Raw genomic sequence first — 15,672 nt, 5'->3', positions numbered from 1 at the left:
GACAAGCTGCAGTTGTTGACAAATCAAGTCCAAAACGAGTTCAAAAAATGTATTTATTTACCTGGTTGTCTGCTGAAATCTTCTGGATGTGTTCTGCGTGGGCATGCCATTATTTTGCTTTTTATGTGCTGTATATAAGCCTCGTGAGTGATGATGTGACAGCGCTTAAGTGTTAGATATGAAAAAAAACTATTCACTGCAACAATCTACATTTATGCTTGATTGAAGACGTCAGTCACCGCGCTACCAGCTTCAGTTCTTATATTATGAGGGGTGGGTGGGGCATACGCGTTTGATAGTAGTGGTTTGTCTGGCAGGAAAATGGGGATTAAATAATTTCATCTAACCAGGCAGGATGTTCATATCCTGTACTTTTATTCATTCATCAGTGATTTTGGGAGTTGTAGTGGAGCGCTGTGCCACTAGAGCACTGTATCAGCTGTAAAAGCACTGGCTGCAGCGCCAGATCACTGGCTGTGGTATCCGAAGGCGTTGCAGCTTTCTGGATCAGCACCTGTTTGCCACAGCCCACGAGGGAAGCGAGTTCAGATGTGTGCGGCCGTAGTGACTGAGTAAACAAAGACATATTCTGGAATCATCTTCCGTTTTCCCAATACTGGTCTGCTCAGGCAGATTATATCACCAGAAAAAATGAGCGGGATCTACGAGAGAGCGTACCTGCACTCACCAAACAGCAGAGCATCCCCGTTGTAGCAGCTCCAATTTGAGCAAAACAGTTGGTCTTTGCCGGCTAAGGCCGATGAGGAAACTAAAGCAGGCAGAGTTAAAGGTGAAGTGGAACACAGGGGCAAAAGCACTGTTATAGGGACAGCCATTGGCCATTCAGAGGAGTAGGCCGGGAGCAAATGCAGAGACTCAAACCCATTTAAGAGCGTGCCATGGGTGCGTGTTTTAAAGATAATTGTTCCTTTGCTTGTAATTAACAGCCTTCAGTTATAAAAAAAAGAATTGCAAGCACACACTGACGTTATTACAACAAAGGACAAGGAACACAACACACAGAAACAAGACGTCAGCGTTTAGTTGCGTCGGCCGCGAAATGGATCCAAAAAACCAAGCTGGAGGCAGCTCGGGCGCAGCACGTCTTCCGGAGACGTGCGCGTTCACAGAGCACAATCGGCCAGAGGAGCGGGGGTAAGGGAGCACGAAGACGCCGAGACGAGGTAGGGGATGTGTGTGTAAGCGCGGGGGAGGGGGAGGGGGTTCTCTGTGTATGTGTGTGCGTGCGTGGGGGTCTGTATGGGCGTTGTATGTGTGTTGTGCATGTGTGGTGAAAAGCCTGCCGGAATCGGAGCGCGCGTTGACGCGCGTGACCTGATCCCGGCAGGCTGCTGCTGCGTGCGCGTGACAGTCTGTTGTCCTCTCCCTTTCAGTCCTTGAAAGCCGGAATGACAACAATAGTCTCGCTCTGCGACAACAGGCCTTTGGCCTGTAATCGCAGGGCGAGACCTAAAAAGGAAGAGTACTCCACATTTTTAAAATAACAGCATTTTGGGCAACTGGAAAACCGTTTAACAAAATATTTTTGGGAAAGCCACAAAACCCAGAAGTAAGTACCCCAATTGTATGGAAGAAGCCCCTCTCAGACAATCACAAAGCTCTGGGGGAATACCCTGCGTGTTAGAAGGTAGCCAACGACAACTCAAAATTTGGGTTTAGTACACGTATTCATACAAAAAAAATAATACTGGGCAATAGGAGGACTACCCAAGAACAAAAACCACAGTGATTACCCCTAGTCATTCACAGAAGACCATCAGAAGAACTGCGAACCACAGTGTACATAACCCCAATTATTAAACAGGTATTTCCTAAACCGATAGGTCTCACATTGGCTGCTGCCCTTCTGGTTTTGTCAATGCATGTTTTTTTGTGAAGAGTTTTTGTAAAACTTTATTACTAATCCCATTCAAAGGTTGTTGCCTGTTTATGCATATGCTTGAGCGGGCATACATAAGCAGTGGCGGCCATCATGAAATGGGTTTTGTGTTAGGGGTCGGGTAGTCCTTTGTTTATGATCATGCCTTGTGATCACATGACAGGGAAGTAGGATAAAAGGTGGTCCTACCTTTAGCTCGATGCTTGATATCTGCCAGTGTTTGGATTCCTACCCTGGTTGTTGGCTGACGTTTTGCTGTTGGATTGAGCTCTTCCCTGCTGTTTTTGGATCCCTCATTCCTTGGGTTGTGTTCCTCCCCCTTCTCACGGGCTCGTGAGAAGGCTTGCCGTTTTTTCCCTCCTTGTTGTCCCTTTCACCCCCTGTCCTAGTTTGTAGGGTGCCCTGGGTTCCCCCTTCCGCCCGTTTTTTATACTTATTTACTGCCTTCGTATTTTTTACTTTGCGTGTGTCCGGGGGCCCCCGCTCACACGAGCGTTGCATTGTATTCTTTTTTCTCTTCGGAGAAAGCAACGCGGAATTCAGAACGGAGCGCCGGCGGGCTTCAGCGCGTCTTCGCTGTTGCCGCCCTCCGCTTCTTTGTTTGCGGAAGTGACGTTTTGGGTCACTCCGCGAAGGCAGCGCTGAGTCTTGGCAGACTCGGCTGGTGATACGAGTGCTCTACTACTTGGCCACATAAAGAGGGTTTTTTCAGGCAGTGTCCTTTTTCCCTTTCCGGGCCAGTATTCTTTTGTTTATGGGTTTTTTGGCCTTTGCGACGACAGCGTCCTCTCCTTAACTGCAAGCCCCATTTCAGAATATTGCAGTACCAAGAGTGTGGAGCTGATATACACTCTGATGCTTTACGAAGCCAAGCCTGCATATTAAGGCGGTAAGAGGGGTTGTGTGTGTGATCCAAGGCATGATTATGGAGGGCTGGGTAACATTCTATCTGCAGTGAGATTAAAGGGGTGTGCTGTTTTTTCTATTACAGTTTGGTGCAGAAGCGTAAAGCAGGAGGGAGCTGTCTTCTTTTCGTCGCCAAGGGTGGAAGACTTGGTGTCTTTACATTATTACCACCCTCTTTTCAGGTCCCCTGGTGCCCACATAGTATTCTGACCTGTGGGGGTCCACGGGGCTGGTTAAGGGGATTGGTGCATGCTACGTCCCTGCAGTGCTTGGGCCAGTGGAGACCTAACATTTTGTAATAAAGTTTCAAAAAAGCTATAGAAAGATAGGCGTATTGGCATGCGGACAGGTATGTATGGCTGCCCATCTTTCAATGGCTTTTAATCTTGTAAACAAAACATTAAAGATGGCTGTTTAGGCATGTGCATAAGAGCGCATGCAGGGTCTGTCAATCCTGAATTTTGTTTATAAAAGTGACAAACATTGAATCGTTGGCAGCTGTGCACGCAGGTGCATATGCACGAATGGCCTTCCAAAGGTGGCTTTTTAAATTATTTTTTTGTGCAAAAATAATGATTTATGCGAGATGCATGAATATGACTTGTAACACACGAGCCGCCCAGTAGCAGTATTGGGAGAACTAACCAGCCCTCGCCAAAGTAAAATAAGCATTATGTAAAATATGCATTGAGTAAAAGAAAAAACTAATTATGCAAAAGCACACACTGGGTCAGTAGTCACTGACACTAAAGGGGACTACTTAGAGTGAGGATGTACACAATGTGCAACAGTAGAAAGCATCCTACACACTCGGGTAAGCCAATGGCTGAAGGAGGCTGTCCCCATGCTGGTAGGTTTAAGATGAGTATAACTCGGGAATAGCTAAAGTAGGTTGATCGCTCTTGATAGCACTGAAACATCTTCAAACCTGACTTCTGATTGTGGTAGGAATACAAAGCTGCAGTGCAACTGAAATTGTATTATTTTGTGTTGTATACTCTGCCGCTTTTGAATTTATATTCAAGTTACACTCTACTCATTGTAGTTTTTAGGTCTCGCCTGTCGATGCGCATGCGCATCGAGCAAGCGAGACTTTGGGGGCTTATCCACTCTTTATCCAACTTGCAAGGAATTGTGGCGATTCCTTGCAGTGCCCGTGACTTTTAAGCTCAATGCGCATGCGCATTGAGCTTAAAAGCGCGTGCACATGCCCCCAGCCGCCTGCCTTGCCTACTCTCCCCCCCCTCACTTCTTGATTGCACGGCCGCTAGGCCGTGCCTCCCCTACTCTCCTCCTCCTGCTCTCCTCCCCTCGCCGTCTGTTCCCGCACTCCTCCCACACCCCCGCTCCGCCCCCTCCCCTGCCTGCCATGTCGCGTCGATGTAGATCGCTCTGACATCTTCAATGGTCATTATGGCTTCGGGGCAGTTTATTATTGTAAGTGTTTTTTTTATTGTCTGAGGTTTTCTCTTTCATGTGCGTCGCGCTGGTTCTGCTTTAATTTTTGTATGTATTTACCCTGCTCCTCCACCCCACCGCTCTCTCTCCCCCCTCCATTTCAATCAATCACGGGCTCCAGCAACACAGCGGAGCCACGTGGACAGGAACAGAGGGCTGTGCAGGTAGTCTCTCATGCCCTCGCTATAAGGCTGAAGAGTTGCTGGCAGAGACCGGTGTCCCTGCCTCGCAATTTGCTGAAAATCACAGCTCTCAGCGTTTGTTTAAAAGCTGTGTTTTGACTATCCTACAAGGCTGTGAGCCTTTGAGGACAATCCTCTCATCACGAACTCTGATTTGTAAACCATACACAGCAGTTGACCCGGTTCCCTGCAGACTTGCCCATCTTCCCACAGCGGCGCACTCAGAGCGCCATGTTCAATGCAAACAGTGCGCTCTTAAGCGGAGCCATTTACAGGCCAGTCCGTACTTCGAGAACTTGGGAACTGCACTCAAAGCTCCTCGTTCTTTACACGGAGACACGGAAGGCGCTGCACTCCCTAAGCTGGAATATTTATATTTAGCCCATGTTTCCAGAGCTCGGCCATCGCACTGAGCAAGTCGGCAAACATTGTTCTGATTTCATACATGAGCCCCAAGTCAGTTCAGGGCAGCGTTTCCGTGAGGCTACCCACAGCGCTTGGTACATTTTTACTGAAAATGGCGGGAAATTGCATAATTTGGGAATTGTATGTAACAAGTGTAACATAAAATTCCTGAAATTACGCCAGTTACATTGGAGTAAAACAAAGTTTCGTCCCCAGAATTACGGTTCTGTGAAATGGTGGCGTAAACATAATGAGAGGAACACAGTGCTGAACAGTGCGCCTGAGCAGTAATCTGTTCATTTCTTAGCTAATTTCAGGAATAGTTACACGTCATCGTTCACTTTTTGGTTGGGCCGCTCCAGGGCTTCAGAGGGTAATTTGGCATGAGGGTGCTTTCATTGTTACCAGGGGTTGTGTGAGTGATCTTGTCCCTACAGTGTCAATGTTATTTTTCAGGTGTGCGTGGACAGTGTGCACATCAGTTCCCTCAGCCGCACTCCAGGCCCCCGCTCCGCCCCCTCCCCTGCCCGCCGTGTCGCATTTCTCCTCCCCCCTCCCCTTCTCTCTCTTCCCTCCGTCTTGTCTTTTACTATAGTTAAATGTTTTCTTGGTAGGGCTCTGCTTTTTTTATTTAACTATAAAGACATGTGTATTGCAATTGGTGTTATCAATCTAAGCTGTCGCATTTCGGCAATTTACTGCAGTTTCAAAGATGGAACGACTTCTATTTACTGCATGGGGATTGCAAAGTAGAAAACACGAACTGTTTTTCGCTAGATAAGCCGTTTGTTTTTGCTCCATTTCCTCCCGGTCATGTGGGCAGTTCCTCATGTCTCCGCTCCGAAGTCGTTTGTATCATCTGTGATGCCTTCTACCACTTGTATTTATACCATACAAGGTGCCTTCTTTCTTTTAAGGTTTTTGCTTTAAGTTCACAAGTACAATTTTTTAAATCACAGCACAAGTAATGCGGTCGTCCAACAAATAAGGACTGACTGAAGATGTCACATGACGAGGGGCCACATGGCATTTATGCAGGTGTGTGCGCCCCTTGTGTTGTCTGTGTGCATGGACACCTGTATGTGGGTTGACTTTGCGCATGTCGGCCTCTTTGTGTGCATAAGTGAAGGTATTTCCATGCAGCCTCTTTACAAAAGGCAGATCTGTTGCTTTTGTTAATTCTGGTTTATTGTAGTCATCCTTGATTTATTAAAGAAACTCCAGCTGACTCTTCGGTTTTCATTTGTGCATGTCACTGTGCAACACAAATTCACTCACCCTCAACCCCTCACCCTCACTCACCCTCAACCCCTCACCCTCAACCCCTCACTCACCCTCACTCTCACTCACCCTCAACCCCTCACCCTCACTCACCCTCACTCACCCTCAACCCCTCACCCTAACTCACCCTCACTCACCCTCAACCCCTCACCCTCACTCACCCTCAACTCCTCACCCTCACTCACCCTCAACCCCTCACCCTCACTCACCCTCAACCCCTCACCCTCACTCACCCTCAACCCCTCACTCACCCTCAACACCTCACCCTCACTCACCCTCACCCTCACCACCCTCAACCCCTCACCCTCACTCACCCTCACCCTCACTCACCCTCACTCACCCTCACTCACCCTCAACCCCTCACCCTCACTCACCCTCACTCACCCTCACCCTCACTCACCCTCAACCCCTCACCCTCACCCCCTCACTCACCCTCACTCTCACTCACCCTCAACCCCTCACCCTCACCCTCACTCACCCTCAACCCCTCACCCTAACTCACCCTCACCCTCACTCAACCTCAACACCTCACTCACCCTCACCCTCACTCACCCTCAACCCCTCACCCTCAACCCTCACTCACCCTCACCCTCACTCAACCTCAACCCCTCACTCACCCTCACCCTCACTCACCCTCAACCCCTCACCCTCAACCCCTCACTCACCCTCACTCTCACTCATCCTCACTCACCCTCAACCCCTCACCCTCACTCACCCTCAACCCCTCACCCTAACTCACCCTCACCCTCACTCACCCTCAACCCCTCACTCACCCTCACCCTCACTCACCCTCAACACCTCACCCTCAACCTCAACCCCTCACCCTCACCCTCACTCACCCTCACCCTCACTCACCCTCACTCACCCTCAACCCCTCACCCTCACTCACCCTCACTCACCCTCAACTCCTCACTCACCCTCACCCACCCTCACCCTCACCCTCACTCACCCTCAACCCCTCACCCTCACACAGTGCAATAGGTCTCAGACCATTTCAGTTAGAGCTTTTAGAAATGTTTATGGCTTTTTTTATTTGTAATTCTTCAGCATTGGCTACAGGAAACAAAAATGCTAAACATTTACAAAAAAACCCATAAACAATTCAAAAAGCACTAACTCTAATGATGCGAGACCTATTGCATTTCCAATGCTTGTCTCTTCTCATCAGCAGAACTACTTTGCTGCACTAGTATTTGGTCATATATAAATTGTGTTGAGTAATTTGCATTTTGAGGCAAAGATAAAAATACTTTTACTAGTAACATGACATCACAGTATTTCTTGTTCCTTACAAGAAAACACAATACAAGCCGTTATCCTTTCTGGATACATCAGTGGCTATTAAATGCCTTGTTCACAAAAAATCTTACAAAAGGTTTACAACAATACATACTTCTGCTGTGCTCGTGAGCTGCTCCAGGTTCTCCGTCACTTTCACGAGCAACAGATACTGATGCTGGTTGCTCTCATAATCAACACTTCGCGTTAAACTGATCTCCCCAGTTACCTGGTTGATTTTAAATATGCTGCTGGGGTTCAACAGCAAACTGTAGCTAAAGGGCTGCTTCTGGAAGGAGGAAGCAGATACAGTGATGATCCTAGGTAGAGGCAGGCAGGGTGAAAGAACAAACAAAAACATGATATCGTCAGAGACACATTTAGCATACACCAATGTTACGTCATCAGCACTTTTATACCACATTTCCAACATTTTAATGACATTCCAACACTTTCGTATTCTGGGTTTCCTTTCCATTAGATTTTGGGATTATTTTCAATTGGTTGTATTTGTATCGTGAATCTTGAATTTCCCACAGATTACTTATTTAAAACCAGACAGCAGTGCACTACCAAAATGTTGATTGTATACTAGCCATTGCTTAATTTGAGCCAGTGGTGTACTTAATTATCAACACCAGCGCTTTTCATGAGCACCAGTTAAGGACACATTCATCTACGGTAGGCATGGGGAGATTAAGTGATTTGCCCAGAATCACAGGATATTGAGCCGAGACCAGGACTCGAACCTGGTTCCCCAACTCTGAAGTCGGACGCTCTGGCCGAATTAAAACGCTACTTATTCAAACATATGTTTTAATTAATTACATGCAAATGTAGTCCTTTAGACTAAGACCATATATTTTGAAACAATTTAATTATTTATTTATATTTAACTCACAATAAAAATTAATTTTGAAGTCAGTGCATGAATGATTAAGTGAATTGTTTTTTATATTTTTATTTTTTTATTATTAAATGTACTAACAGAAGATATTTTTGAATGGCGCTTCTGCCCATCCGAGCAATCAATCAATCAATCAATCATAACATTTGTATAGCGCTCTACTCACCGGGAGGGGTCTCAAGGCGCTGGGGCAGAGGGGTACGTTACTGCTCGAAAAGCCAGGTCTTGAGTTGCTTCCTGAAGTAGAGATGGTCCTGGGTTAGCCGGAGGTGGATGGGGAGGGAGTTCCATGTCTTGGCTGCCAGGTAGGAGAAGGATCTTTCTCCGGTGGTGGCTCTGCGGATGCGTGGAACGGCGGCGAGGGCGAGGCTGGTTGATCGTAGCTGGCGGGTGGGAGTGTAGAAGGTCAGTCGGTTGTTGAGGTATTTGGGGCCCAGGTCGTGGAGAGCCTTGTGTGCGTGAGTGAGTAGTCTGAACATGATACTCTTGCTGACGGGGAGCCAGTGCAGGTCTCTCAGGTGGCCGGAGATGTGGCTGTGTCGGGGGATGTCCAGGACGAGTCGTGCGGAGGCGTTCTGGATGCGCTGGAGTATTTTCTGAAGTTTGGCTGTGGTTCCGGCGTAGAGGGTGTTTCCGTAGTCCAGTCGGCTGGTGACGAGTGCCTGGGTGACCGTCTTCCTGGTTTCGGTGGGGATCCACCGGTAGATCTTTCGGAGCATGCGCAGGGTGTTGAAGCACAATGATGAGACGGCGTTGACTTGTCTGGTCATCGAGAGGGAGGAGTCCAGGATGAAGCCCAGGTTACGTGCGTGGTCCGTTGGCTTGGGAGTGGTGCCCAGGGCAGGGGGCCACCAGGAGTCGTCCCAGGCGGAGGGCGATGAACCTAGGATGAGGACTTCCGTCTTGTCTGAGTTCAGTTTCAGGCGGCTGTTCTTCATCCACTCGGCGACGTCTTTCATCCCTTCGTGTAGGCTGGTTCTGGCGGTGGCGGGGTCGTTGGTGAGGGAGAGGATCAGCTGGGTGTCGTCGGCGTAGGAGATGATGTTGAGGTTGTGTTGGCGTGCGATGGCTGCGAGGGGGCTCATGTAGAAGTTGAAGAGGGTGGGGCTGAGTGATGATCCTTGTGGTACGCCGCAGATGACTTCGGTGGCCTTGGATCTGAATGGGGGGAGGTGGACTCTCTGGGTTCTTCCGGTGAGGAACGAGATGATCCACTCCAGTGCCTTGTCTTGGATTCCGATGTTGCTGAGGCGCTGCACTAGGGTGCGGTGACAGACAGTGTCGAACTCTGCGGAGAGGTCCAGGAGGATGAGGACCGCTGTTTCCCCGTTGTCGAGCAGGGATCTGATGTCGTCAGTGGCTGCGATGAGGGCGGTCTCGGTGCTGTGGTTGGCTCGGAAACCGGACTGCGAGTGGTTGAGGGATCCGTTCGTCTCGAGGAAGGCGGCAAGCTGTCTGTTGATGGTCTTCTCGATGACTTTGGCGGGAAAAGGGAGGAGCGAGATGGGGCGGAAGTTTTTGAGGTCGGTGGGGTCCGCTGTTGGTTTCTTCAGGAGGGCGCTGAGCTCGGCGTGCTTCCAGCTCTCCGGGAAGGTGGCGGTGTTGAAGGAGGTGTTGATGATGTCCCGGAGTTGGGGTGCGATGATGGAATCGGCCTTGTTGAAGACGTGGTGGGGGCAGGGGTCGGTTGGTGATCCGGAGTGGATGGTGTTCATCGTGCGGGTGGTGTCTTCGGTGCTGACCGGGGTCCAGGCGCAGAGGGTGGTGGTGGGGGGCGTTGGTTCGGAGGTTGGGTGCGTGGTCTGTGCGCCGAAGCTGTTGTGTATGTCGGCGATCTTGCTGTGGAAGAACGCGGCGAGTGAGTCGCAGAGGTCTTGCGAGGGAGTGATGTTGTTGTTTCCGGCGCTGGGGTTGGAGAGATCTTTGACGATACTGAAGAGTTCCTTGCTGTGTGGGCGTTGTTGTTCAGTCGTTCTTTGAATGCTGTCTTCTTGGTGGTGCGGATCAGCTGGTGGTGTTTGCGGGTGGCGTGCTTGAGGGCAGTCATGTTGTCTGTGGTCACAAATCTAAACATTTTAAATATGAGATTAGTCTAGTCTGCAAATATGTTACTGCACCTCTAAAAAAAAAAAAGGTCTACTCCAATACATTTAAATGGACAATTAAAGAAAAACATTTATGTCTACCAAAAGGTTACTATTTTAAAATTAAGGAGGCAATATTCAACAAAGAGGATGGATGATCTGAGAGGGTAAGGGGAAGTGGATTAAACTAGGGATCTTTTTCAATAATTCATTCCAGCCTGTTCCACAGCAAAGGCTATAAATACAACAGCTCCTATTAACAGCAAAGTGCCATTCATGATCGCCTCACTTCTGCCATAAATAGAGAATGATAGCGCTCTACTGGTTCATTGGCACTTCATTGTGCAGCTAGTGTAGCACACTGAGGACCAACTAACTGACTGCTGCTGCTAAAAGTAACTTTCACTCACAGCATGCTCAACGATTTTTTTCTGACGAGTGGGGAGGGTACTTGAAAACGTATATAAAATGTGTCCTCATTACTATAGTCTCCTCCATGGAAATCATTTCAATTCTACAGCTCCAATTCAAGCAGCATGGTAGTCAAATGCGTTCACCATTACCAAGATCACAGAAAGCTAGCGACTGTGATGAAACTGTAAAAGAACACTGGACAGTCAAGTGACCAGCGGCTGATTCTGTTGGGAGTGTGTGTTTTACTCCGCATGCCAGACTAATTTTATCCTTGATTGAACCTGGAGTAGGGAAGGGGGTGGGGCCCTGGTCCGGTGATGGGTGAATGGGATAACGGGAAATACAAGGCGAAGGGCAGGTATGGTCCCCAAGATATACTGAAACGAGATCTGGGGTACTTGATATGCATATTGGAGACTGAGATTGGAAGACTGGGTGCACCGGAGGCAGAGGGAGGGGGGTCAGGGGCGGCTCTAGGTTCATGGCGGCCCTGGGCAGGGAGCGTAGGTAGGGTGTCCGGCCGGGGCGGAGTGCGGAGGCCAGTGAAGAGGGGGGGCCAGGGTGTTTGGAAGTGGAACAGAGCAGGAGGCCGCCAAATCCCTGCCAGGGGACGCCACGCAAATGTGTATCCATACTCAGAGGATAATTATATTAAGGATATATATTGGCGTAGTGGCCACTGGGGTTTGGTGGCCCTGTGCAGTTGCACAGCTTGCACATGCCTAAGGCCGCCCCTGAGGGGGTGGGGAGTTTGATTGGGTTGGTCTATTGTTCATTGATTTACTTACATTGCTAAAAGGTAGGCGTTAACAGTGTCGATAATGTGCCCCTGTTGGGATAGCTATAAGTACGATGTGACGAGTATCGAGACGTAACTTATACTGTATCGGCCTTGGAAGGAGAAATAGCTCATTCTATGAGCCTACGGGGGCACAGACATTGATGATATGATGTATGGTATAATGTTTTTTGTTGCTGTATAAGGACTATGTGTGACTCTATAAAACAATAAAAACAGATTAAAAAAAAAATGCCAGACTTATTTTATCACAGGATAGAGGAAGATATATTTTGATTTATAGGACATACATGCCCTCATTCTGTCTTCTAGAGCTCTTACCATTATTTTCAAGACTAAATAATGGGAAAAAATCCCTTGTTATCAAATTCCAATGTAGATCAGCATTTTTCACAGAAGTAAATCATCCTGTAACTCACCATAATTTCTAACGCGAGTATGGCTTTACCATCAATTATTTATATTGTAAATAAAATATGTTATCATCCTTTCTATATGTTTTTTTTGTGACCCTCAAAACCAAGCATCCGCCATAGTGTATTTCAATGTGACCACTATGGTGGAGCCTTAGCCCCATAAACAACAAGCATTGGCATAGCCAATAGGTCTCGCTTTTGGGACCTTATAAGTATTTAGTTACGCAGCACAATATCCTTGGTGCAACAACATCAACTGTTGCATGGCTAAACACTTATAAGGTCCCAAAGGCGAGACCTATTGGATAAGCAATAGGTTTCGCATTTGAAAGAGTTTAAGCTATTGGTATTGTAAATGACAATGCCTTTTATTTATCTGTTTTAAAAACCAACACATAGATAAAAGGCAATATAATTTACAATTCCAATAGCTCAAACTCTCGCAAATGCACGATCTAATGCATTGCAAATGCTTGTTTTTCTCTGTCAGTCATTTCCCCCTGAACCATAAGACATCAGTGTATTTACCTATCTGATGCTCCGTCCATCGCCACCCCCTTTTGTACCGCTTTGTTTGCCATAAGTTGGTAGGGTATGCTCAGACGTGAGTCCCTTGCTCACTTTGCCACTGGATTCAAGCAAGCCGGGCTGAAGACGGCTGGAATGCCAGAAACCGGTCCTCGGAAGCTTGTTTCCGGTCCAGGGAAGGCATGGCTTGGCAGTTCGGGCTGGACTGTTCCCATGAGGCACAGGGTCAGAGTGATTTGCATATGGCCATGTCTGAACTGGGGTGGCAGAGTGGGCTAAAGAACGGTGATGGATTAAACCCAGATCTGTTGACTGGGTGTGAGTGTTTGATTGGTTCAGATGCTCCGTCCATCGCCACCCCCTTTTGTAATCTGTACTCAGACTGGATTGAAAATAGAGGAAAGCCATCCTCGTGATAAGGGACATACAGAGCTAATCTTAGAGGCTAACTGAGTACAACCATAGCGAGCGCCTCTATCGTTAGCACGTCCTCCTCTATATCGCTTCTAAGAGATGTGTGCCAAGAAAAGAGCTCCTCTCTGGCCACAAGTACATGCAACTCCCAAATAGGACCACAGGAAAAGCAGAACCTCACCAACCAAGCACTCCCTACACCGTAGCGGTCTACCTTTCCGAAGATGCACTTTGGTACTCTGCCATGGGATATGCAGTAGTAAATAAGGACCCCAATACAAAACAGTGCAAAACTACTAAATTGCTATCCTTTAATGCCTAAAACTAACAATTGAATTGAAAGTAGTTTAGAGATCATAATCCTCCACAGTGTATTGCCATCTATCTCTTGTCCATTGTACTTCTCTCTCATGCCAGGCCCACTGCAGTCTGCTTTACAGTGCTACCCTCATAGCGTACTCTTGTGGGCACCTGAGCAGCTGGTTCTGGACAGAAGTGTCCTGTGGTCAGATATATGCAGTGCTGTGTTGCGTGCACCTTCTTCTATTTGGTAGCTTCGGGACCGATTATAGGTGTTTTTAATAAAAGGAATACAAATTTTGAGGGTAAAGCTGGGCTCCCTGGAGGATGAGAGGACCGGCGGGAAAGGGTGATCAGTCATTCATGTACTTCAACAGCTCCTGCAGGCATCCTAGTTCCAGCGGATGCCAAGCAGAGTAGGAAGCACTAGGGTTGTCTTTGTGAAAAGATGTTTTAGCTTCAGTATTTCCAAATCTGGGTTGTATATGTCTTAGGTCACTGAAAAGGGTTCAGTGGCAGCTCTTGTTGGTTTTAGGTGCATCAGCGATGAAGGTCCTTTTGTATAAAAACCCCTTAGACTGCACAATGAGAAGTGTAAAAAAAGAAAAAAACAAGAGAGCAGGCCTTTTCCATCTTGGCATGCTGCATCTGAGACTACATCACTGATTCTATCAGGACTGCCTCAATGCTGCTTCAGTTTAGGAAAGAGCTGCTGATGCGCTTTTTAAAAAAAACACTACACCATCAAACTAACCAACTCTCTACTATCATCCATTGACTTTATACTATTCTCTGACCCTTCTAAGCGCTCCTCTGTCTTTAGTTAGATTTGCCCTAGAGAAATACCACATATATACATACATACGTACGTATATACATACATCTAAATATACATGGAAGCTCTTATTCAGGTTAGTTTCTGCCTTTTAGCAGAGGAGATAACAAGCAATACCCAATCAGCTTGGAATCGGAGACGAACCTTAAAACAATACAGTTTTTGGTTACACACTATATTATGCAAAGGATTTGTTTAAGAAATCATCGTTCATACTACTGCATTTTCAAGGACACCAACGTAAGGTCAACGCCGCATGTGGGGTGGGCGAAGTGGCAAAGGGTTTTTCCCATACCTTCAGGAAATTTTATTTAAACTTTTCAGTCTTTATAATCTTAATAATTGACGTTATTTTTAAAAAGTTTTTTTTAACATTTTGAAAAAACATGTATTTTTGGTGATTTGCAGTCACGAGCATTTGTTTTCCGAAACTGAAAAGTAATCACGTTTGTCAACTTCAGACGCAAAATTTTAATTTAACTCATCTCTAATATTTACCTTCGAGATTCAATTAAATGCCTCCAGTTTTAGAGTATATTCCCTTGTAAAACAGCCAGAGAGTGAGTGGCCAGTGATGTCAGGGTATCAGATGCTCCCGTCTTGATGTTTTAAAGTCCCCTATATTTGAAATCCTCTGCCAAAATTTCCCTATGTGAATAGAAACTTTGCTCAGAGGCCTAAACAAATCTCCCCCTGCCCCTCCATAAGCATTAGTCACATAGGTTAGGTTTTGACAGCACAGCTGACAGACAGACCTACTGCTTCATATCTACAAGGAATGGGCCATGGGTCCGCATCTTTCAACCACTTTCATCGACCAGCCTCTTTCAGACATTGACTTGAGACTTTGCCAACCACGTATTGACTCAACACAGTGGCGCGTTGATCTCTCCCCTGGTGCTATTGCTCGTCTGGGTCACCCAAACTTGGAGTGCTTGCATTGAATTACATTAAGGAATAAATACTACTATAGCCCTTTCTCTTCATTCCTGTTGGATCCCTCCCACAATCATCACTCTGCTTCTCTTCTGTTCGCCCTCTCTGATCATCGTCATGCCTCCCTCTTTCTTCTGTGTGTTCTTCGTTCCTCCTGCCCTCCAACCTCTCATATCGCCCTCTTTCCACTGTGCACTCCTCGTTTCCCCTCCCAGCTACCCTTTTGTACCTTTCTCACACCCCACCCTCCTTCCCACACGCACACCTCATTCCTTGTACTGGACAGCTCATCATACCACCTCACTCCAACCCTCCCTCCTCTAGGTGCTGGTGCTTTTTTTCAACCCACCCACCTTTCCCTGCCAGAGGCTTCCGGGAGAGAAAGGCAAGTGGCACTGTGCTTAATTTGAGCCAGTGCTTTCCGGTGCTCAGCACCGGCACTTGGTTATCGGTGCTCAGCACCGTCACCTAATTGTCAACACCATACTTAGAACAGTCTACCATATGGTGGCGCTGCTCATCTAATTTTGAGATGAACAGAACAACGGTTGTTTAGGAATATAATAATCATTAAAATTGCTAATACCTGCATCCCCAGCTATTCCTTCTGCTTTGGGGACCTGGAATTA

General features: G+C 47.2%; 1 protein-coding gene across 1 annotated transcript in view; it reads right to left on the bottom strand.

The window, feature by feature from the left end:
- The window catches only part of LOC147677808 (neural-cadherin-like), a 684,133-nt gene that overhangs the window by 548,363 nt on the left and 120,098 nt on the right, over positions 1-15,672 (bottom strand). Inside the window, exon 4 of the mRNA XM_086945589.1 lies at positions 7,526-7,730. Coding sequence (XP_086801715.1) covers positions 7,526-7,730 — 205 coding nt within the window. The remainder of the gene's footprint in view (positions 1-7,525; positions 7,731-15,672) is intronic.

This window comes from Lissotriton vulgaris, chromosome 12, assembly GCF_964263255.1.
Source record: "Lissotriton vulgaris chromosome 12, aLisVul1.2, whole genome shotgun sequence".
In the NCBI taxonomy this organism is placed as follows: Eukaryota; Metazoa; Chordata; class Amphibia; order Caudata; family Salamandridae; genus Lissotriton; species Lissotriton vulgaris.
Note: the sequence above shows the minus strand (reverse complement) of the source record. Positions and strands in the feature narration are given on the sequence as shown.